Source organism: Denticeps clupeoides, chromosome 2 (assembly GCF_900700375.1).
Source record: "Denticeps clupeoides chromosome 2, fDenClu1.1, whole genome shotgun sequence".
Lineage (NCBI taxonomy): Eukaryota > Metazoa > Chordata > Actinopteri > Clupeiformes > Denticipitidae > Denticeps > Denticeps clupeoides.
The window spans coordinates 26,148,753-26,171,189 of record NC_041708.1 but is presented as its reverse complement, the minus strand read 5'-3'; the positions used below and the strand labels follow the sequence as shown (position 1 = coordinate 26,171,189).

Here is a 22,437-nt window from a genome sequence, read left to right as displayed (position 1 = left end):
GCCTCATGTAGTCAGCCACCACCCAGTTTTGCACCCATTTTTCTGTGGTGTAGTTGCTATCACGTTCGCCTCACACACGAAAGGTCCTCTGTTCGAAACCAGGCAGAAACAGATTTTGGGGCAGTGGTACCCTAGTGGGTAAGGAAACGGACCTGTAATCAGAAGGTTGCTGGTTCAAATCCTGAACCACTGAGGTGCCACTGAGCAAAGCACCATCCACACACACTGCTCCCTGGGTGCCTTTCATGGCTGCCCACTGCTCACCAAGGGTGAGGGTTAAAAGCAGAGGACACATTTCATAGTCACCATTGTGTTTCACAATGACAATCACTTCACTTTCACCAACCCACCCAGCAATAACCTTGTCCAGAGTAGAACATGTAAAGATACAGAAGAATAAATGTATTGTAACTGAACATGCTCAAAATCCCAGGAAATGTATTGGCAGTGTAATTGGTCTGTTAGAAATTGTACATGTTAAACAAATATTATCGATTTGTTTTTCTCCCTCCCTCCCTCCCTCCAGTGAGTAAAGGCTCAGGTTTCTCTGAAGTGGCTCTGGCTGGTCTGGCGAGTAAAGAGAACTTCAACAACGTCAGTCTGCGCAGCGTCAACATTTCTGAGCACAGCAGTGCCATGCCCTACAAAAAGACCATGCTCATCCAGGTCAAAGGTACAAAATCACATTCCTGCCTCCTTCCGATGTGTCAGATAATGTTTCTGGATTTGGTGGAGGTTAACACCCCCAATTTGGATGTCGTTTTAGAGTGGTAGGTGTGCACCACCAATTTTTGAGGTTCTGCGGTTGGCCTTGTTTGGACAGACTCTTATTAGAGCCAGCTGACTAGTTACAAGCTGACATTCATGACCTCATGCAGGAAGCTTGTAGGACCAAAGTGTGTGTGCAGAAACAGTCCTCACATGAAGAACACACACACTCTAGAGTTTGTATTGATGTTCTTTCCTTTAGTGAACCACTGCCTTAAGGCAGTCTTGGCACAATGGTATCCAGTTTGTGCAAAACCCATCATGGGGCAATAAAACGAGTCAATTCCTCACCTCCCATAACACTTTATTTCAGTAAAGTGGACATGATTGTATCTGATGTTTTGAATAAAAACTCACTAACGTTTTGTGTGTGTGTGTGTGTGTGTGTGTGCATGTTTAGGCCGACGGCATATCCAGACCAGGCTAGTAGAGCCCAGAGCTTCCTCTCTGAACAGCGGGGACTGCTTCCTGCTGGTCACGCCCCAGCACTGCTTCATCTGGGTGGGCGAGTTCGCCAACGTAATTGAAAAGGCCAAAGTGAGTATTATCTGATTTGTGAAAAGTCTCTTACTTGATAAGTCAGTAAAGACATCACTTGCATATGTGTGTATATACATCAGGCCTCGGAGATGGCTCAGTTCATCCAGACGAAGCGAGACCTGGGCTGCCGCGCCCCATACATTCAGACTGTTGAGGAGGGAGTGAACGCAAGCAGCCCTGCTGCCAGGGACTTCTGGAAGATTCTGGGAGGCCAATCCAGCTATCAGAGTATGTGTGTGTGTGTGTGTGTGTGTGTGTGTGTGTGTGTGTGTGTGTAAGGAAGGGTGGGGGGTGTAATCACTATGAAAATATTCACTGCTGCATGTGACTGTGACAGGTGCTGGCTCTCCTGAGGAGGACGAGTCGTATGAAAGTGCTATCGTTGAGACCAACTGCATCTTCAGGCTGGTGGAGGACCGGCTGGTGCCAGAAGATGATTACTGGGGCAGAGTGCCCCGCTGCTGCCTACTGGAGTCTAAAGAGGTCTGTACAGTTAGGAGTTATGGTGTACTTCTGTCTATACCATTTGACTATTTTTTCATGTTGTGTGACTTTTTGAAGCTACATTTTTTTTCCTATGGTGTGTGTGTAGGTGTTGGTGTTTGATTTTGGCAGTGAGGTCTACGTGTGGCATGGTAAAGAGGTCACCCTGGCTCAGAGGAAGGTGGCGTTTCAGTTGGCCAAGCACTTGTGGAACGGGATGTTTGACTACAGCAACTGTGACATCAATCCTCTGGACCCGGGAGAGTGTAACTCTCTCATCCCCAGGTGAGACTAGATCATGCGCACACTTACAGCAGCTGTTTTGGGGTAGCTATGGTGTGTGTGTGTATGTATGTGTGTGTGTGTGTGTGTGTGTGTGTGTGTTAGGCTATGAAAAGGAACGTTGCTTTCAGTATCACGTTTATTGGCCAAGTATGTGATGCAACACATACAAGAAATTTGTGTCTCTCAAGCACAACAGTAAAAACTGATAAAGGATAAATATTATATTCAGAAAAATACAAAGATTACAGAAATAATACAAATAGAAGTACATAAAGTGCAGTTGCAGTGCTGTAGATGTTTAGAAGTGTGAAAGTTCGGGTGTATCTGTGGCTCCATCTTGCATCGTGGCATCGCTTACAATTCCAACAGAATATATTCCAAAAGTCTATGGAGTGTAACACTGCTGACCTTGTTTGTTTCAATGTTGGTTAGGAAAGGTCAGGGTCGCCCTGATTGGGCAGTGTTCGGGAGACTGACTGAGCACAATGAGACAACCCTGTTCAAGGAGAAGTTCCTGGATTGGACGGAGGCGAAGAAATCAGTCTGCAAACTGAACAGCGAGCATGTTACAGAACAAAAGGTGAACAACCAGATCTACATAAATAAGTGCAAGTTCCATGATAATAACTCTGCTTGGAGTCATGGACAACATTGATTCACTGATTTGGAGTAAACTGGTATCTTGGATTTTTCTTCTGTACACTGAAGTGTAAACATATTTATAAAATGTTTTTTGTTATGTATATTGTTGGGAAAAACGAATTCTCTGTCCGTTTATGTACATGCCTGCAGGATTCTGGTGTGGATTTAAAGCCATATGACGTGTCCCTGATGTTGCCTGTGTCCCGGGCCCCCATTAAGATGGTACTGGATGGAATGGATGTTGGCCGGGGCTACGGCTTTGTGGAGGGCGATGACAGGCGGAGCTTTGGCATAACCACACTGGCAGTGGAGGTGTGGCATATCCTGGAGTTCGACTATAGCCGTCTGCCCCGTACCAGCGTGGGGCAGTTTCACGAGGGGGACACATATGTGGTCAAATGGAAGCACATGATCAGCACAGCAGGTGAAGCGTGTGTGTCTGTCAAGGTGTCAAACTCATCCCGCAATAGATATAGATGTATTATTATGGCCTGGAAATCTGAAGCACTGTTAACACACAAACTACAGATCCCATACGTAATATGGCTTTTTGGTGATTCAGATGGAGCTGATTGAGCTGCAGTGTAAAGTTCACATTTGTTTTAATTGTTAGTCTCGACGTGTGTGTTAAATGTGATTTACTGTTTGTATGTGTGGTGTACAGTGGGAAAGTGGCAGAACGGTGAGAGGAACATTGGCCCTGGAAAGGAGAAGTGTGTCTATTTCTTCTGGCAGGGCCGTCACTCCACCGTCAGTGAGAAAGGAACCTCCGCACTCATGACTGTGGAGTTAGACGAGGAGAGAGGTGCACAGGTGTGTATGTGCCTAAAATGTATTGGGAGGTAAAGGTGTGTGTGTGTGTGTGTGTGTGTGTGTGTGTGTGTGTGTGTGTAATACAGTTGAAGCATGGGTCTGTGTTGAAAGTGAAGAGATTGGCATTGTGATACAAAGCACAACAAATGATGACACAGCGAAATGTGTCCCCTGCTTTTACCTTGGTGAGCAGTGGGCAGCCATGACAGGCGCCTGGGGAGCAGGGTGTGGGGATGGTGCTTTGCTCAGTGGCACCTTGGTGGATTCGAACTGGCAACCTTCTGATTACAGGGCCGCTTCCTTAACTGCTAGGCTACCACTGCCTCTCTGTTGTATGTTAATGTGTAGGTTTGTGTTTTTAGGTGCAAATACAGCAGGGTAAGGAGCCGCCATGCTTCCTGCAGTGCTTTAATGGTGGTATGATCATCCACTCAGGAAAGAGGGAGGAGGAGGAAGAAAACACACAGAGTATGTACCATCACTTGTCTTTCTCAGTCACTCGTTCTTGTTTGTGACTTTTTATTTATTTTTTGATTTTTTTATTTTACGGTCCATCTAATCATTCTTTCAGATGATTGGCGGCTCTATGTTGTGCGGGGGGAGAGGCCGCTGGAGGGCTTCCTGCTGGAGGTGCTGTGCCACTGCAGCTCTCTGCGCTCACGAGCGAGCCTGGTCCTCCTGAACGTGTCCAAGACCAGCATGTTCCTGTGGCACGGCTGCAAGACACAGACGCACACGCGTGACGTGGGCCGCACCACTGCCAACAAGATCAAAGAGCTGTGAGTTACGTGTACAAAAACATGGCATCAATATATCCATAGCCGTTACCTTGGTAACACAGATTTGAATTGGCAGGTGTCCTCTGGAGGCCGGCCTTCACAGCAGCAGTAAAGTGACCATTCAAGAGTGTAACGAGGGTTATGAGCCTGCAGCATTCTGGGAAGCTTTGGGGGGAAGAGACCGCAAGGCCTATGACTGCATGCTCCAAGGTGGGTCATGTGACCAAGACCACATACACAAATATCACATTTGAAAGATCAAGAAGGAGCACTAAAGTTTAATCAAATATCCTGATAAAAGCCTTTGCTGGTCCTCTATAGGAAGATTTTAGAAACTAATTGAGGGGAACAAATTGTATTGCATTAGGTTTATGCATAAATTAGTCTTGTTACATGTTTACTACCCTTGTAATTACAAAGGATTGTCCATGCATGTGTGTCTTTCTAGACCCGGGAAAGTTTAACTTCAGCCCCCGACTCTACCAGCTGAGCAGCACTTCCGGGGAGTTTGTTGCTGTGGAGCTTCTGTTCCCCGCCAGAGACCCGTCTCTGGTCAATTCGCTGCCCTTCCTGCAGGAGGACCTGTACAATGCAACGCAGCCTGGTGTGTACATGTGCACGTGCACACACACAACCATCAGACTAATATACTTTTATCTTGCAAGTTCTCTCTTCCTCTTCCATTCCCAGCTCTATTTTTAGTTGATAACCACCACGAGGTGTACCTGTGGCAGGGTTGGTGGTCCCTGGAGAGTAAGAACACAGGCTCTGCCAGGATACGGTGGGATGCTGACCGGAAGTGCGCCATGGAAACCGTACTACACTACTGCAAAGGTAATACCAATGTCCCAATCATGCACCAAAATCATGTCATTAACCAGAGTTAGGCTGAGAAATATATTACTTAAAAATATGCATAAGGGTGTAGTGCTGAAAGTTAATTTGCTGTGAAGTGTACCTATTTTAAATAGAAGTGTGTGATTTTGTTACCTTCCTTAGAAAAGAATGAAAAGAAGCCCCCAAAGTCATATCTGATCCATGCTGGGCTGGAGCCTCTCACTTTCACCAACATGTTTCCTAGTTGGGAGCACAGAGACGACATTGCAGAGATCACAGAGAAGGTACTCTCGTGCATGCTGTCCCTCAAATACACGCACCCATGCACATGCAGCGATCTCATTAAAATAATTCATTACATAATGCGGCCCTTATGATTTCTGAGAAGTGTACAGCAGTCGCTGTCAGAAATAGGGTTGCAATCCAGAGTTTAAACCGCCGTGTATTAGAAGAGTTCCACATACCCTACAATAACAAACACATGAAAATGAAAACACTGTATTCAGAACTGTAAACTTTTCCCCAAATCCTCCTGGGGGGGGGTCAGCTTTTATAGAGCAATGCTTAGATTTACAGATGAGGACTTCAGGACAATGGGTGGCATAACTTCTGAGCAATTCAAAAATGTGTTTGACACATGATTAAAAAAAATTGGTGAAGCTTTACTACAAAAAAAAAAAAAAAAAAAAAGTCACTAGCTTACGGAAGTGATTTTTCCTTCTGATCGTAACAGGAAGCTGAAGTGTGTAATCAGATCATCCTAGTGGAGGATGTCCTTGCCCGTCTCTGTAAAGCATCATACCCATTGGATGATCTGCTGGGCCGCCCACTGCCTGAGGGTGTCGACCCGTTGCGTCTGGAGATCTACTTGTCAGAGGAAGATTTTGAGGTGAGGAGACTTCCCCACCAGCCACGGCTGCCCGTTCTCAAAATGTTATTGGTGGACCACACACCTTGTGGCTGGAGTAGTGATCTCTGCTAAATGTTTACTTCTAAACAAGTTCTATCTTAAATTAATGCTTAAGATAAAAAAATATTTATTATACAGCAGACTTTCTTTCCTTGGGTGGGTGTGTATGTGTGTTTTTTTTTTTTTTTTTTTTTTTTTTTTTTTTCTTTCACCTCATCTTTTTTTTTTTTTCTCCTTTAACTTTTCACTTCACTTTTCAGGGGGTAGGGGTTCATGGGAAGGTGAGTTCTGGTGATCTCCATTGGGAAATGCCCCCCTGTTATGTTTAAAACTGTTACCCACAATCCTGTGTGGATTTTCTGTTTCCCCTCTCACAGTCTGCACTGTCTGTATTCTGTATAGCTGAATCTCAAACCCAACGCCTGTCGACTAAATACTTCTGACCGGCTGCATGGTCTCAGTTTGAGTACCTGAGATGGGTGGGCGGGGCCAGGCATCTTGCTAAGCAACAACGTAACTGTTTGAGATTCAGCACACATAACCCACCTCCGCGTGATTTCCAACACAAATCACCTGACCCACCCCCAGTCTGCATGTGTCTGGGGAATCTGTGTGTGTGTTGAGGGGATCACTGCTTGGATTTAACGTCACCTTTTAACTTTTTTTTTTTTTTTTTTTTTCCCCCAAACCAATTTTTATTTCCCAGAATGCACTGGAGATGACGAGGAGTGAGTTTGAAAGTCTGCCTGGGTGGAAGCAAGTGAACGTGAAGAAAGCAAAAGGACTGTTCTAGAAGGTGCGAATGGGCGTGGACAGGTGTGCTCTTGTCATTGAGTCAGACACTGGAAGCTGCAGCATGTGAACTCTGACCTTTTAGACCAAGGAAATAAAAGGCCAGAGAGTGAGTGAATGATAGAAGCCAGTTGGTGGAGGTGTGCCAGTCTCTTGTAGCATTTATCTGCAGTATTCCTTTTCTTCTGTATCATTCTGTCATCTGTTTCCTGGGGTTTCATCAAGCCTGTGGAAAAAAGGACTGTATTTTTGTGTGTGTGTGTGGGTGTTTGCTTTGTTGCAGTCTCTCAGCTGCTGCATAACCCGTGTGTTTGTATGTGAGGAAGAGTGCATCTGCATTTATGAATAATTCCTATTTATATAAATGCCTTAAAGTAAATCTATAGTGTTGTGTAAAAAGTAAAGAAATGTAAATGTTCTAAGCGTGGGGGTTGCTGAATGTGCAGAACGTAACACACACACAGATACACACACACACACACACACACACACACACACACCTGTGCCAGGGTCCCATTTCCAGGCACGGTGTTGTGCGTGTGTGTCAGTGAGCGACAGTGATTTGGTGAAAAGTCTGATGGATGTATAGTGCCTTCCCTGTTCCCTGTACAGTTTATAAACTAAAAGATGTATATGAATTTATTATTATTTCCTTTTTTGGTGATCGAAGACTGTTAGAGAAAAATAAAAAGTGAACTCTTGAACTGACTGGTTTGGTTTTGTCTGTTGTGTGATTGTGTATTGGTTGGGTATTCTGACCATGTAATCCCTCCTAAAGAAGAATAAAAATATTCATAAATGTCCAGTCTGACACCATTGTGCCATGTACAGCAATGACCTACAAATTATGAACATGCAGTGTCTTCATTTCATGTAAAAAAAATTATTTATTTTTTTTTTTGGTTTATGAATGGCAGAAACTGAACTTTATTAGAGACTCTGTGTACTCCAAACACTAACAAATCTGAAACATGAGATAAAAGTTTGAGACTTATTTGTGCAGCAGTAATGTTCAAATAATTGGCTTTATATATTAAACTTTTTTTTTTTTTTTTTTTTTTAAAGAAGGCTCCCACCGCCATCACAGATCTTTAGCAATGTTCTCCTGTGTCCCCTGGACCACTAGATCAAGGGTGATTGTTTAATAGAGCCCCTGCTAAAGATCGAGGACATGGTGGAGAAGTTACCATGGCGGTCATTGGCGAGAGTATGGTTCTACCTCAACTGGATATGGCAAAAATAATTCATGCAAATAAAAACATGAGTGAGAACTGGTGAGGGATAAATGGGTGTGTGTGTATGTTTGTTTGTCTTGCAATTGTGTAATTATAATTAATTGTGTTATAAATCAAAATTTGAACATGGTACTACTGTTGTAGTATGTGGCCACTTGTAGTGTCCCCATGTGACCAGGAGAGGTCACCAGTTACCATCCATCACTGACCTCTACAACCGAACTGCAATGGTGAGGAAAATCAAAATGTTCTATTTGTGGAATGCAAAGTGTTCCCAAAACCAAAGAGAGGAGGAAACCTAGAGAGATGCAAAGACCCAATTCTACTCTTATGGTCAGCACAACCTAAAAAAAACATAATCCAGTGTAAAATGGAAGGTGCTCCACACGCTCTCTGCAAAACTGAAATAAGACTTTTTACAAGCAGTATTCACGTACATGTTGTGAAGGACTAAACCTACAGAGTTCACACGGAACCTGGGAACCCTGTTGTGTAGCTCTGACTGTGTGTTTTAGAGTATTGTGTGGGCTGTGTGATGCATGATTTTACCAAGCTGAACAGACACCAGTGGAGTCAGCTGTGAGGCCTCTCTCTCTCTCTCTCTGTGTGTGTGTGTGTGTGTGTGTATATGTGAGAGCTGGAAGTGAGACTGATCTTTCATTTGGGCCACAGCTGCACACGGCTGTTTCTCTCAGTGTGATGTCATCATTAGTGGACGGCAGTATGTGTGTGTGTGTGTGTGTGTGTGTATGTAACCCGATCTTTACTCTAAGCCCCGACTATCAGTGTGTACAACCACCTGCTACAGTCGATGAAGTGTGTGTTCCTGGAGCCTCTCTTTGTCCTTATGTCTGGATGATCCTTCTGAGTTGTGATTTTAATCTAAAGTATTCTGTTTATTACATTTCCCTTATTGGTCAAGAATTTCACAATGAATCGTTCGGCCACTTCCCCCCCCCCTGACGTAAGCAGCGATTGATCTCTTGCATTAATCACTTTCTGATAAATCATTAGCCAGACTCATGCTATGATCTGTGGCCTGTTAACGATTAAGGGCCATGGTAGGGAGCGGCAGTACCTCTTATTATCAATATTCACAGCAATCGTGTGCATTTAATGCGGTGCAGTTTTATTCAATATCCTCAATCTAGCAGAGTTGACATGTACTAGATAAACTGGTTGAACGCGCTTACACCGTTCGAACCCCTGCAGATGATACAGGAGCAGGCGACATGGCCCTCACACCATCACCCTCGTAGACAGCTAATCTATAAAAGCATGCTCCACGTGCACATTACACAGTAGTCTCATGCACACTATACCTGCCGTTGCATGTTGCGTTTGCTTGCTCGTAATCAGTATGTCGTATGTGTGTGTATGCTACGTCCTGTTTGCGTGTGTATGTGTTTGTCTTCGCATGATTCTGATTCTGTTGTATTTTATTGCTTGCCGTGCTGGTGATACTTGGAGAGGTACGTTATTTTGGAGGCGAGACTTCAATATGAAAAGCTGTGCCAGTATATACGTTGCAACAATGCTTTATATCCCCTGTGATGCTCAACCTCTCCATTTTCTGCAACATTCGGTAATAACAGTTTTTGTTGATATTATTAGGGATTTATTGAAAAGACAGTGTGTATTTTTAAGAGAGGTAAGTAAGGAGCAAGAAAAAATTGCTGTTTCGACAGTTTTCTGCTTTCAGGATTCAGGGCAGTGGTGGCCTAGCAGGTAGGGAAGTGGCCCCATAATCTGAAGGTTGCCGAATCCCGATCCGCCAAGGTCCCCACACACTGCTCCCCGGACACCTGTCATGGCTGCCCACTGCTCACCAAGGGTGATGGGTTTAAAAGCAGAGGACACATTTCCTTGTGTCACCATGTGCTGTGCCACAGTGTATCACAATGACAATCACTTCACTTTCACTTAATGGATCGTCAACAGATCCTTGTCAAATCTCCAGGAACAACTCCGGCTTTCTCCTTCCCATCCCTCTGTACCTTTTTCGAAGCGCAACAGAACGTATACCGTCTGCTTCCTCTTACAGCCTCGTGGGCTGGATGCGCTATCCAGGACGTGAGTGGATGGATGCGAGGAGGAAGAGGTGATGATGGACAATAGAGCCATGTGTTTGATCACAGAGTGACTGGGGAGCGAGGGATGAGATAAATGGGTAGAAGCAGCAGGGCCGTGTAAATTATTAAGAGCTACAAAGGAGCTGAGAGACTGGAACCCAGCCAAGGCTGCCACTGAACACCAGTGTGTGTGTGTGTGTGTGTGTGTGTGTGTGTACATGTCAGTCAGTCCTGGAAGTAGGAAAAATGAGAACCTCTGGCTCTGAGTGACTTTGACAAGGACCAGATTGTGATGCTGGACACTTGAGAGGGAGCATCTCCAAATCACTGGAGAGGCCTAGAGGGAAAAAAGCATTCTCATGACAGAAGGGTTGCGGGTTCAAATCACAAACAGTCAAGGTGCCACTGAGGTCAATTTACATTTACAGCATTTATCAGACGCCCTTATCCAGAGCAACTTACAATCAGTAGTTACAGGGACGGTCCCCCCCTAGAGACACTCAGGGTTAAGTGTCTTGCTCAGGGACACAATGGTAGTAAGTGGGATTTGAACCTGGGTCTTCTGGTTCATAGGCAAGTGTGTTACTCTCTAGGCTACTACCACCCTTAGGTACTCCCCAAGGTACTGTCCCCACATGCTTTTCATGGCTGCTTACTGCTCACCAAGGTGATGGTTAAATACAATGGACACATTTCGCTGTGTCACCGTGTGCTGTGCTGCAGGTTTCACCATGACAAAAAAAACAATCACTTTCACTTCCTGGTCCTTTTATGCTGTGGTTCACCAGGAATGGCAGCTGGTGGACCAGTGATGTTTGGGTGAATTTGATGTTCGTCTAGCTAATCTTATCTTCAGAACTGGTGGAAGAAGACAAGTTCACATAGAGCAACCTGCCCAAGAATTGCTGTAGACCTCACACATCCCATCATGGTAACCGTATTCCCCAATGACCTTGCCAAATAAGAATATTTTGGAAGTGCCAGCCAGGTTCCAGTGTTTGTGAATCATGTCTTATGGAATGAAAGCCCCGATAACCTATCAGCATGTTTGGTTTGGTCTGCAGATACCAGAGCTCTCTAATTTTGGCAAAAGCAAAAGTTACAATCGTCCTTGTCAATCATCCCAATTGGCTTCTCCCATTTTAAACATAGCTTGTAATTACGAATGGACAGTGTAGGTCTTGTGTCAATCTTGACTATTTTCATGAACGTTGTTTAAGCCTACACATTCACACACACCTGGAATGAAACTCACCAAAGCTCCAGTGATGGAGTGCTCACTTTGGCAGGTCTGCTTTCTTGGCATCAGCCGTTGCCCGTAGCGAGGGACTTTTCTCAGAGGCTGGAGACCTGGAGAATATTACACGCTCAACTCCGAACACCAGGTCACATCCACGTGTATGTGAGTGCGTGTGCATCCGCCGAGAGCTGACCGGAGCTGCCAGGCCGTGTGGGGTACTGGGCTGAAGATGAGGTGACAGATTTATACCTCAGGGCTCAGAAGAACTCGGCGCTCTCCAGGTCTACCCAGGAGATGGTGGAGCTCTCATCCGACTGCTCCTCCACCCTCAGCGGACGTTGCTTAATTAAGGATTGACCTGATTGCTGTGTTTAGCTTCAATATTGGCCAGTTGGCGTGAGGCCTTGCAGAAGAGAACATGGTGTTGGGTTATTGATTATAAGTTTATTAATCCTTCACCTTTACACAAATGTGGAGGTTCCTCACACACTGGCTTGTTCGATCGTAATGGAAGCCTGGAAGCATCATGTCTCTTTGTATTTGTGTGTGTTTCCGAGACAACATGCTTGCTAAGTTAGTACATTTTATGCAGGTAAATTACTTCAAGATGCTGCTGAGTAAATTAAGTGTGTGTGTGTGTGTGTGTGTCATTGTGGGAGGTGAGTCAGACCCGTGAGAATCCAGCGAACAACACTGAGTGCTGTTTCTTTTTCTCATGTCTGAGATTTGGAGAGGTTGCATGTGCAGGAAGGGGAGCGGGAAATTTTTGGGGAATTCTCTGGGCCGGTATAACTGGACATGAGTCATTTCTCATCTGAGTTTCAAAAACAATCATGGTCAGGTGTGTGTGTGTGTGTGTGTTTTACACCCATAAACATAGTCTGTATGAGTGTCTATTCAGTTTTGGTCTTTAAACTCCATTTCATATGAATCTGAAAAATATGGGTCATGTGAGACTCTGTATGTGTGTGTAAAGCATTTGTATGGTTTATGTCAACTGTGTGCAAATTATTTTTCTGTCATTGTGATACACAGCACAGCACACAGTGACTCAGTGAGCAGTGAGCAGCCATAAAAGGTGCACGGAGAGCAGTGTGTGGGGACGGTACCTTGATCAAGGGGACCTCAGTAGCACCTTGACAGTTGAACCTTTGGTTACGAGTCTGTTTCCTTACCCGCTCTGCTATCGCTGGCCCATGAAGGAAGACTGTGTGAATGCTGGGGCTGTGGTGTGTGTCTGTGTGTGTATATGTGAAACTTCATTGATTCAAATATCCCCTCTGAGTCACATGAGACTGCACAGAAAAATAGCAGCCAGTGCTCTGTCCTCAGGAAGAGGGGAATACAACATTTTCTACATTTCCATTTCCAGCATTTATCAGAGGCCCTTATCCAGAGTGACTTACAATCAGTAGTTACAGGGACAGTCCCCCTGGAGCAACTTAGGGTTAAGTGTCTTGCTCAGGGACACAATGGAAGTAAGTGGGGTTTGAACCTGGGTCTTCTGTGTTACCCACAAGGCTACTACCTACCACCATTTTCTATGTTGTGAACGGGGTGTCCTCACAGCACAGAGGAGGGAGGGACGGTAAGAGATGGATGAGGTTAATCGATTCCGACCACTGAAGTGGGACTCATTTGCTCCCCAGGGGGGTTGTCACTTTCCTGGATGGGGATGAGGACCACGTACGGGGAGAGGAGGGGATGGGGGCGGTTTACAATTGTTAAATATCCTTGTCAGTTTCTTCATGGTTGCCCTGGCGATGCTTCATCTTTTTTTAGTAAATATCATTATTTTATTGACTCACTGAACGATTTCTGTTTCCTCACTTTTTTAACTGTTCTAAGGCCAATGGTAATAAGGGTGTAATAAATGGGTAATTATAATTCCTTTATTAATATTGGATCTCTTATCCTCATTAACAAGTAGCATTGTTTTTTTGTAAATTTGTATTATATCTTGTATTAGGAATCATTGTCAGAATATGTGTAATCAGTGAGAGTGTGTGTGAATAACACACGTATGATAAGGTTTACACATGCACATGCACACACACACACACACACACACACACACACACACTCCAGCACATCATATATGTATGAGCTAATTAACCTCTCCGCTGAGATGAGAGGCATTTCAATCCATGTTCCCATTAATCTCAGTAATGGATGGGTGTGGGGGTCATACAGTAAATGTGTGTGTGCACTTGAATGTGTGTGATCGCACAATGTGCTGCCTTATTGTTTTGTGTGTGTGTGCATGCGTGTGTAATTTCTTACATTTGTCTGCATGTGTGTGCCTGTCCCGACCTTAGCCCCCAAAAAGCAGATGCATAAATAAATCATCTCAAATAGATCTCATCATGGCTGACTGAACAGAGCAGACTCTTAACCTCATTACTGCTGCTTTACAGCAGACACGCTTCCTGGGAGAGAGTGTGTGTGTGTGTGTGTGTGTGTGTGTGTGTGTGGTGAGTCATGTTCTCATTTGCAAGAGTCCCCTGCATTAAATAGTGAATTTGGTTCAGAGAATGTACAGGCACCCAAGTGTATGTTGGATTTTGTGAGTGTGTGAGGGCCTAGAGAGAGCGAGTGTGTGTGAGTGTGTGTGTATGTTGTTCCCCCCCCCGGGAAAGGCTGATAAAAGGGCACTGATGAGAGACACAGGGGAATTAAATCTGCCTGAGCTGTAACCTACATTTACTCACACACACACAAAATCATACTAATAACACAGTTTTACACTGTCATATATGCATACACACAAATGTAAATGCACTTGTGGAAAGACACAGATACAGACATCCATCAGAGACGGGACCAAAGGTCAGTGTTGGGAGGCCGGTGACTGCTGGGTTGCAAGTGTGTTGTCGACTTGTAGGTCAGTGTTTGAGTGTAGTATTATGCAGGGTGAAAGGTCAGTGTTGCTTTGTGTGTGAGTGTGTGGTTTTTATAGGTCAGCGTTGATGTACAGGAGTGAGGTGTGTTGCTCTGAGTCTTAGGGAAGAGGCAGATGGCACCTGTCCCTTTGGGCAATTCCCATCCACACACACAAACTCACTTACTCACAGAACACACAGTAATGACCCTTAAAGCAGCATGATGGGAGGCCACAGCTGCAGAAAATCTTCACCGGCTAATTTCACCGGCTGTAAGCTGCCAGTTGCCATTTCAAGTGCCCAGTGAGAACAACGGCGGAGCAGAGAAAGAGGGTCCACACTGGAACGGCATTTTCTTTTTCTTCTATAACAACACATAGATCTTCCAGCAGTGAAGTCAGTTCCAAAATGCCACAATTCCAGTGTTGCTATAAGATGTTTTTAAGAAATTTCCTTTGGGATTAATAAAGTTATCTGATTCTGATTCTTTTTCAAAAATGCATCTCATCCATGCATTTCCATACCATCATCAACCACAGGGGGCAGCATGTAGCGAGGCGCTTTCAACAGGTGCATTTCCACGGTATTCACAGTTTCAGTTTGCACAGTTTGGGGTTCATAGAAACGGGACTAAAGAAATGGACGGCTGATGGATCTTGCTGACCCTCGTTTTGAATAACGCTTGGTTGGGGTGTCAGCCCCAACTTGGATACAACTCTAACACAAAACTGCCCGTGCTTGGCAAGTACAACCAGGCCCTGAACGGTTCATACTGAGCTGACTGATCCAGGGTCAGTTTCGAGGGTAAAACTAGGGCACCATCTGCACACGATGAAGTCTCACCACCACTTAAAACTACATCTTTACACACAACTGTGCAATAGGGGCTGTGTATAATGTGTGTGTGTGTGTGTGTGTGTGTGTGTGTGTGTGATGCTGTACCTGATTAGTTATGCTTCTCTCTCCAAAGCTGGACCACCCAGCTGGTGAGAGTAATCGCACGTGCGCACACACACACACACACACACACACACACACACACAAACAAATAAACCAAATTTTACACACCGGATTTTCCTTGTTCCTGTGTCCTGTTTCTGTCTTTCACCTTCTTTACACCCTTCCCTTCCTACCCACTCCTCTTCTCCTCCCTCGTTCTCTCTGTAATCCTGCGGCTCTTTGATCTCAGCTGAAAGTGGAGTGTGTGCTGGAGAAGGAAGAGAGATAGAGAGATGATGAAAGAGAAACCTGCGCTGTAGCGGCATCCTGACGACTGAGCATTTTTTTTTATGCTCCTATGGCGCTACAGGGCGGACGTAACCCCTTCTTATCTGTGTGCCTGGGTGTAAATCCTTGAGTGTGTAGTTATGTGTGGGCTCTCGTGCAGGCCTACTGCATGCATTCGAGTTTAATTTGAATATAATTGTGTATGTAGTCGCCTCCTTGCGGTGCAAGATGTGTTCCGATAGATAGTTTGAAATGGGAATAATGCTATATTGGTGAAGAGGATCATTTTAAAAGTGCCATATTATATATGTTGCCTGGGGCATGTTTCGTAATGTAACGTCAAGTATGTCTTCTCAAACAACCCACCCAGCATTTTCACAATTTGCATTTACGTCATCAGACACACTTATCCAGAGCAACTTACAATTGCTCAGCAGTGACGGTGACACTGAGCAAAGCACTGTCCCCACACACTGCTCATGGCTACCCACTGCTTACTAAGGGTGATCGTGTTAAAAGCTGTGAAGTGACAAGTAGTTACGGAAGGTTTGCAAAATCCCGCACCGCCAAGATGCCACTGAGGTCCCCTTGAGCAAGGTACCTAGACACTGCCCAGCCGTCCCCATGCCCGGTCCAGGCGCCTTTCATGGCTTCCCGCTGCTCACCAAGGGTAGGGAAAGTGAGTGAAGTGATTGTCGTTATGATGCCCGGTGCACACAACAAAATTGAATTCATCCCCTTAATGAGAAGCGTGTGTGGACGGTACAGTGGCTCCCCAGTTACCATTGGCAGTTCGGGATTCGAAGAAGCAACCTTACCCAGTGCCACCACAGCCACTGCCATTTGTGTTAAATGCAGAGGACACTTTTTGTTATGTCATTATGTGCTGTGCTGAAGTGTCTCTTTGTGGTCATCTGGTTCTTGCACGGGTGTCATACCCGCTAGGTTACTAACACCACTACTTGCAAAGAAAAAGTTTGTCCGTTTCCCACATTCTACATGTAAAATAGATGTGCAATTGATTAATACAATAATCACGAGAGCCACTGCAGAACCAAACAAGTACATTGTAAGAACATTTATTCAAGCATTGTGATTGTCGAACTTGTTTTGCCATTTTGGCAGTGGTGCACATCCAGTTTATTCAGGAACAAAGCCTCTGGGGGAGAAAGAAGTGGAAGGCATTTCCTATTTGTCCTATTTCCACAAATTCTGACATTTTGGATATAAGGAATTACAACGTTGCCAACATTTGACTCAAGGGATTTAAGAACTGAACTCCGCCCCTGATTTTGTGGTCATCCGGGGTCTGTTGGGAAGAAAATGAAGCCCCGTCCCCCACTGGCACCCATACTCAGGGTGCTGAAAGGAGTCTGGTAACCTCTGATGATATATCAGTGATGTCAGCGTTGAATAAATAAATTATTTTACCCGATTACGTGTTGCAGCCACCCAAATAATGCCAGCGAGGAAGAGCTAGAAGGTGGCTCCTGATCTGCATGGATCAATCTCATGTGCACGTTTCGAACGGTTGTGAAACGATGTAATTTCTTTCAGGGTCAGAGACTCAGAAGGCCTCAGAGTTGCGTCGTGCACAGCTGTGACCCTACATCTGTGGTCCTCATGGATCCAGCAGGACGTTAGGTTCTGATGGAGCTCGGTTCCAGTATGAGGTCACAGTTGGATTTGAACTTGAGCTGGAATCTTTCTCAACACAGGCTCTGTTGATGTGTGTGTGAGGGAGAGAGAGAAACACACACAGAGTTAGCGGTGACTTCACTTCATCTTTATTGAGGCACAATTGACAGTAGGGTGGGGTATAAGGAGCGTGTCTTTATTTATTTTACAGCAGCCACGCCCACTGGCGTGTGGCGTGGGTCTCAGGTTGCTGGCAAGGATGTTGCCACTCTCAGCGCTACTGTAACTCAGGAACACAGGCAAGGAAGAGGTTAACAGCATTTTCCATTCATGTAAACACAGCAGCAGGTTGATTACATTTTCTTTGCAAATATATCAGTATATATATATCTATATATATATCTATATATACTTTATCATTATACTCTATTCAATTATAACTATATATGTATCTGTATGTTCGCATGTGTATGTTTTGGTAGGGTTTGTAAAACATTCAAGGTACATTCAGCTACCCTGTTTTTTCACTGTATGCAGGAAATACAAAAACGAAACACGATTATACCAAATCCACGATGAGATCAGCACTCCACCCCAGAACTACCCCACAACACAGAAAACCCCGGAGCCAGAATATTTACTTTTCACTTCACACCCGTAAAAACCTTCGTGGTTAATTCATTTTATAGCCAAGTTTACCATCCCTGCGACTTTGTGATTGGTTAGACAATGAATTAATCTGCGATATGCAAGCAATTTTTTTTTCAGCCAGCACTAGTCAAGCTTTTGCCAAAATGATTTGTACGCGCAAATCTGAATTTGCACATGCAGGTTGGTATTTGCAAGAGTGCTTGGACTCCTGAACGCACTTTCAAGACTTGCACTACGTGATTTGTATTTGCAAACCATTCTAGCTCAGCATACAAATACAGATCACTTGGCGCGGATTTCTGTTCAGTATTTTGCAAATACTAATTGTTTTCAGAGCACGAAAACATCTTTTTACGGGCAAGTATATACGGCAGTATTCTGGCTCCATTGAAAAAGACCACCATCTGCAGGCAGACAAGCTACACAAAACGCAGACGCTTATTCATCTACATACAGTGCGGTATGCAACAGCTGACCTGCGATCAGCTCCTGCTCGAAACGCTGACGTGCTGAATTGTTAACGTGACACAGAGAAGGTGGCATTGGTCTTAGGGCTGGATGACATATTATATATATAATCTTATTATTATACACATATCATGTAACCCTATAAAATATCGCAGCATAAAACTCGTATGCAGTTGGCATTTTGACCAGCCCTCCCTTAACTGGGGAGCATTTCTCTGTTAGTGCAGTGGTTGGCCTAGCGGGTAAGGAAATGGACCCGGAATCAGAAGGCTGTCCCCCACGCACTGCTGCCCACTGCTAAGGTGATGGGTTAAAAGCAGAGGACACCCTGTGCTGTGCGCTGCAGTCTTTCAGTCACTTCACTGGCGGTGAAGTGACATGGTGGCCAGCCCTGCCACGCATATCCACTAGAGCAATGTGAATTTGCACCAGAACTTTACACTATATGCAAAATATATGCATAAATGCATGAATATTTGTGTCAATCTTAAATGACTTAAATGAGTCTTTACCATTATATATATATATATATATATATATATATATATATATATATATATATATATATATATATATATATATATATATATGGTATGTATATGTTTATGTAGTTTGAAGATTTAGAGGGATTTTTCCATTTAATAATTTTCTTAACTGAATTTTTAACAAACTTTTTAGTGCATCACAGGTTGTATCTGAACTGTATTGAAATAAATGGGGAGATCTGCTCCAGTGGAAACGCACAGTAACAACTGTAAAATAAACAAAACCATAACCAGCAAGAGAATGAAAATCAAAAGAAATCATAACTTATAATCATATGAAACAGAAAATCATGATTTTAAAAAAATGCAAAGCAGTGCAAAAAGAAAAAAGATTTTTATTCTTTTTCACGGATGCGCACTTTTAAAGTGAAGCTAGCGGGACGCTAACAGGCTTTTTCGGAGTTTGTGTCACTGCCCGCATCAAGCACCTCCCACAGGAGGGTGGGGTTTTCGCAATTGTGCCTCTCACTCCAATGGTCCAGCACTTCCTGTTTCTTCTCAAGGGTCTCGCTACACAAGAAGCAGCGGAGGCCCTGCTCCGTCCTGAGTAACGAGCTCCGTTTAGCCCCTCCCCTCGCAGGCTCCCCCTCCTTCACTTTCTGGCCATCAGCTGTTAGCTGCGCTTCCCCCTGGTGGTGGGAGACCAGGTGGCGCTTGAGTCTGGAGAAGTAGAGGAACTCCTGGTCGCAGCAGCCGCACTTCACCATGCTGCGCTTCTCGCTGAGCTGCCTCCAGTAGTGAGCGGCGTGCTTCACCAGCTCGTCCTCCGCCTCCCGGCCCGCCCTCACCACGCCCCCCTCGCGCAGGCGCAGCTGCACCTCCTCCCCGTGGACGTACAGCAGGTGCAGCTTCATGTCGCTGAAGGTGGGCGTGATGGCCTGGCACCGGCCACATTTAATCTGCAGCTCCACCGGGTCGACGCGGTCGTCGTCTGCCTGCTCCGCTGAGCCACTGCGAGGCCACGGCGAGAGAAAGGTGAGATAATCGCAATTAGATCTGTATTCTTTGTGGTTCTCTGCACGTTCCACCACTTTGAGAACCCCTGACCTGGTACATAATGTGTGCACATGCACAATAACTTTTATGAATAATAACAGTTGTTTAATGATTTGATAAAAGTGCACTTTTAGTACCAAAATGCGTGATACTTGCCTCTCCTCGGCCGTCTGCTCCTCATGCTGGGCGATGGACGGCTCGACGGTGAGGATGACTTTGTGCACCTCCCTCAGGTGGCTGAAGTACACGCCCACGTACCCGAACGCCTTCTCGCAGAACTCGCACCTGAGGCAGCGTCGGCCCCGCCCCTCGGCGTGGTGCAGCTTCATGTGCGTGCTGAGGGAGCCGGAGTGGGCGTAGGCCTTGCGGCACACCGGGCAGGTGTAGGGCCGCAGGTTGCTGTGGCTGATCATGTGACTCTGCAGGTGGTGCTTGAACTGGAAGCAGCGGCCGCAGGTGGGACAGCAGTGTTGGGGACGGCTGCTGACAAACAGGCCCCGCTGCGCCACCGCTGCCTGGGACAAAGCCAGGCCTTTCCCGGACGATCCCGGCAGGAGCTCCTGGTCTCCGCCATCGGCAGTGGAGAGGGCGGGGAGCCCCAGGAGGGTAGGCGTGGCCTCTATCAGAACAGGCTTGGGCCTGATGCTGCGGTATTTCTTGCAGATGTCCATCAGGTTGTCCTTGGAGTCGGAGGTCGCAGGGGCGCATACCGGAGGTTTGTCTTGGGTGGCCTTCCTTCGGAAGAACGTCAGGGATCTCTTCTTCCGTGCCTCAAATGCCAGAATGTCCTCCATGGTCTTCCTCTTGCGACCCCTCTTGTGCCCTTTATGGGAGTTTAGTGGAGCCTGCGGTTCAGGGGCGAGGTTTTTTTTGGCTGCGGTGGGACGTCCTTGATCATGGTTGGGGGGCTTGGAGAAAGGTGGCGTGGACAGGAGGGAGTCTTTAACTCGGGCGTAGGGCAGAATGGGCACTTTTCCCGTGGGAGGGGGCGGGATCAGCTGCACAGCCTTGCTGAACAGGGCAGGTGAGAGCACTGTGATTGGCTGGGCAGCATTGGGGTGGATCTGGGCGGAGTCGTCCGTAACAGCTGCCGTGTGTTTGGGCGCTGACTCGGAGGGGCGCAGCAGGCCAGAGGCCAGATGATCTTTGACCTCTGAATCTACGGTCTCATTGGCCGGGGGCTCTGTGCTAGACGGGCCCTCGGCCTGTGTCATCGTTGCCACCTTGGTGGGGCTTGCTGCCTTCCTGCTGCTGGGTTTCTCGGTGACCGTCTTGCTCTTCACTGGCTGGTAGCGGGGGATGGGCAGCTTGGTGATTGGCTGATGCTGAGGGGAGGCGGCCAGGGGCACCAGCGAGAAGGTGCCCTCCTGGCCTGCCACCTGCATGAGGGCGAAGTTCTGTGTGGGCACCAGGACAGATTTGGCGTTGGCGGCAGCAGGGGTCTCCGACACAGCGGGCGGGCAGGGGACCACCGCCGGCGCCTTGGGCGCTATGCTCCGAAAATGCAGTGTCTTCATCGGCGGTGGGGTTCTCAGCTGCTCGCCTGTTGAGAGGTGGAAGAAGTTTCTGATCAATGTCAACTTCCTCTAGTCACGCATTATCGACACGCCACTGTACAGTACAGTTAGATTTTGCTTTAAAATGCATTGATTCTTTATTTCATCTTACAAATGTGTTGTGAGTGGAGCTGTACATTTTGCTCCGAGCCCGGCTCAATTTTTATCATTTTAGTTGGGTCGGGTCGGGTCAAGCTTGCACAGTAAATGATCGGTCAGCAAACACAACCTTCCGGTCTATAGTACCTATCCTTCCTGTATGATTCGATGCTTGTAAACCTGTTTCGGTGATCGTTAAATGTGTTTTGGATGTTGTACATATGTTTTATTAATAGCAATTTTTTTTTATTACATTTTTATTTGATTTGCAATTGTCGGCAACCGTCGTCAGGTAACGCATTTTAATCATTGCAAAAAAAGATACAAAAATGCTGAGGAGGTGAAACGAGGGAAGTCTCTTATAAACCCAGCTCATTTCCCCGAACATTTCTTTCCGCTCTTAGTTTAGCGCTCCTAGTGTGCGCAAAGTGGTAGTAGCCTAGTGGGTAACACACTCGCCTATGAACCAGAAGACCCAGGTTCAAATCCCACTTACTACCATCGTGTCCCTGAGCAAGACACTTAATCCTAAATTGCTCCAGTGGGGGACTGTCCCTGTAACTACCGATTATATTGTAATGCAAAGAAAGCAGAGGTTTTAAAAGATGTACTTGTCGGGTTGGATACTGTCAGTCTTGGGTCGGGTCTAAATTTTCAGGCCCAATTACAGCTCGAGGGGCTATTCTTTACTTCACACACACCTTAATCTGTATCATGCATGACTGACGATTTGATTGATCAGCCTTTATTTATAATGTACCTTTTGTGCAAATAGCAATACAAGGTGCTCAACAATACCACTTAAGCCATGTAATAACCAATTAATTAAGTAATAACTAACTTCGCTAAGCATGGATAAATGTGTTTCTCCCCTTCCCCCTAGCATTTCGTTAGCTATAAAAGCAGAGGTACAAAAAAACAAGCAGAATGATACAGCAGGTAAGATACACACACTTAATGATCTGCTTTAATTTAACAA

The 22,437-nt window shown here is 45.6% G+C and overlaps 2 protein-coding genes across 18 annotated transcripts in view; one reads left to right on the top strand and one right to left on the bottom strand.

Moving 5' to 3' along the window:
* Nucleotides 1–7,553, top strand: part of svila (supervillin a) — a 40,801-nt gene extending 33,248 nt beyond the window's left edge. For 11 of the 12 annotated variants that reach the window (XM_028958780.1, XM_028958788.1, XM_028958731.1 and 8 more), the window contains 16 exons: nt 527–673; nt 1,169–1,305; nt 1,389–1,536; nt 1,646–1,791; nt 1,901–2,076; nt 2,509–2,656; nt 2,869–3,142; nt 3,383–3,531; nt 3,894–3,999; nt 4,103–4,310; nt 4,387–4,520; nt 4,759–4,914; nt 5,001–5,144; nt 5,310–5,431; nt 5,881–6,036; nt 6,764–7,553. In XM_028958780.1, the coding sequence (XP_028814613.1) occupies nt 527–673; nt 1,169–1,305; nt 1,389–1,536; nt 1,646–1,791; nt 1,901–2,076; nt 2,509–2,656; nt 2,869–3,142; nt 3,383–3,531; nt 3,894–3,999; nt 4,103–4,310; nt 4,387–4,520; nt 4,759–4,914; nt 5,001–5,144; nt 5,310–5,431; nt 5,881–6,036; nt 6,764–6,850 (2,438 nt within the window). In that variant the 3' untranslated portion in view covers nt 6,851–7,553. Of the gene's footprint in view, nt 1–526; nt 674–1,168; nt 1,306–1,388; nt 1,537–1,645; nt 1,792–1,900; nt 2,077–2,508; nt 2,657–2,868; nt 3,143–3,382; nt 3,532–3,893; nt 4,000–4,102; nt 4,311–4,386; nt 4,521–4,758; nt 4,915–5,000; nt 5,145–5,309; nt 5,432–5,880; nt 6,037–6,317; nt 6,721–6,763 lie in introns of those variants that run through there. The other variant, XM_028958737.1, reaches the window with a different exon arrangement.
* An 11,264-nt stretch (nt 7,554–18,817) lies between these two features.
* Nucleotides 18,818–22,437, bottom strand: part of znf438 (zinc finger protein 438) — a 34,121-nt gene continuing 30,501 nt past the window's right edge. For all 6 annotated transcript variants that reach the window (XM_028958834.1, XM_028958813.1, XM_028958850.1 and 3 more), the window contains 2 exons: nt 19,960–21,346; nt 18,818–19,758 (listed from right to left, as the gene is read on the bottom strand). In XM_028958834.1, coding sequence (XP_028814667.1) covers nt 19,191–19,758; nt 19,960–21,346 — 1,955 coding nt within the window. In that variant the 3' untranslated portion in view covers nt 18,818–19,190. The remainder of the gene's footprint in view (nt 19,759–19,959; nt 21,347–22,437) is intronic.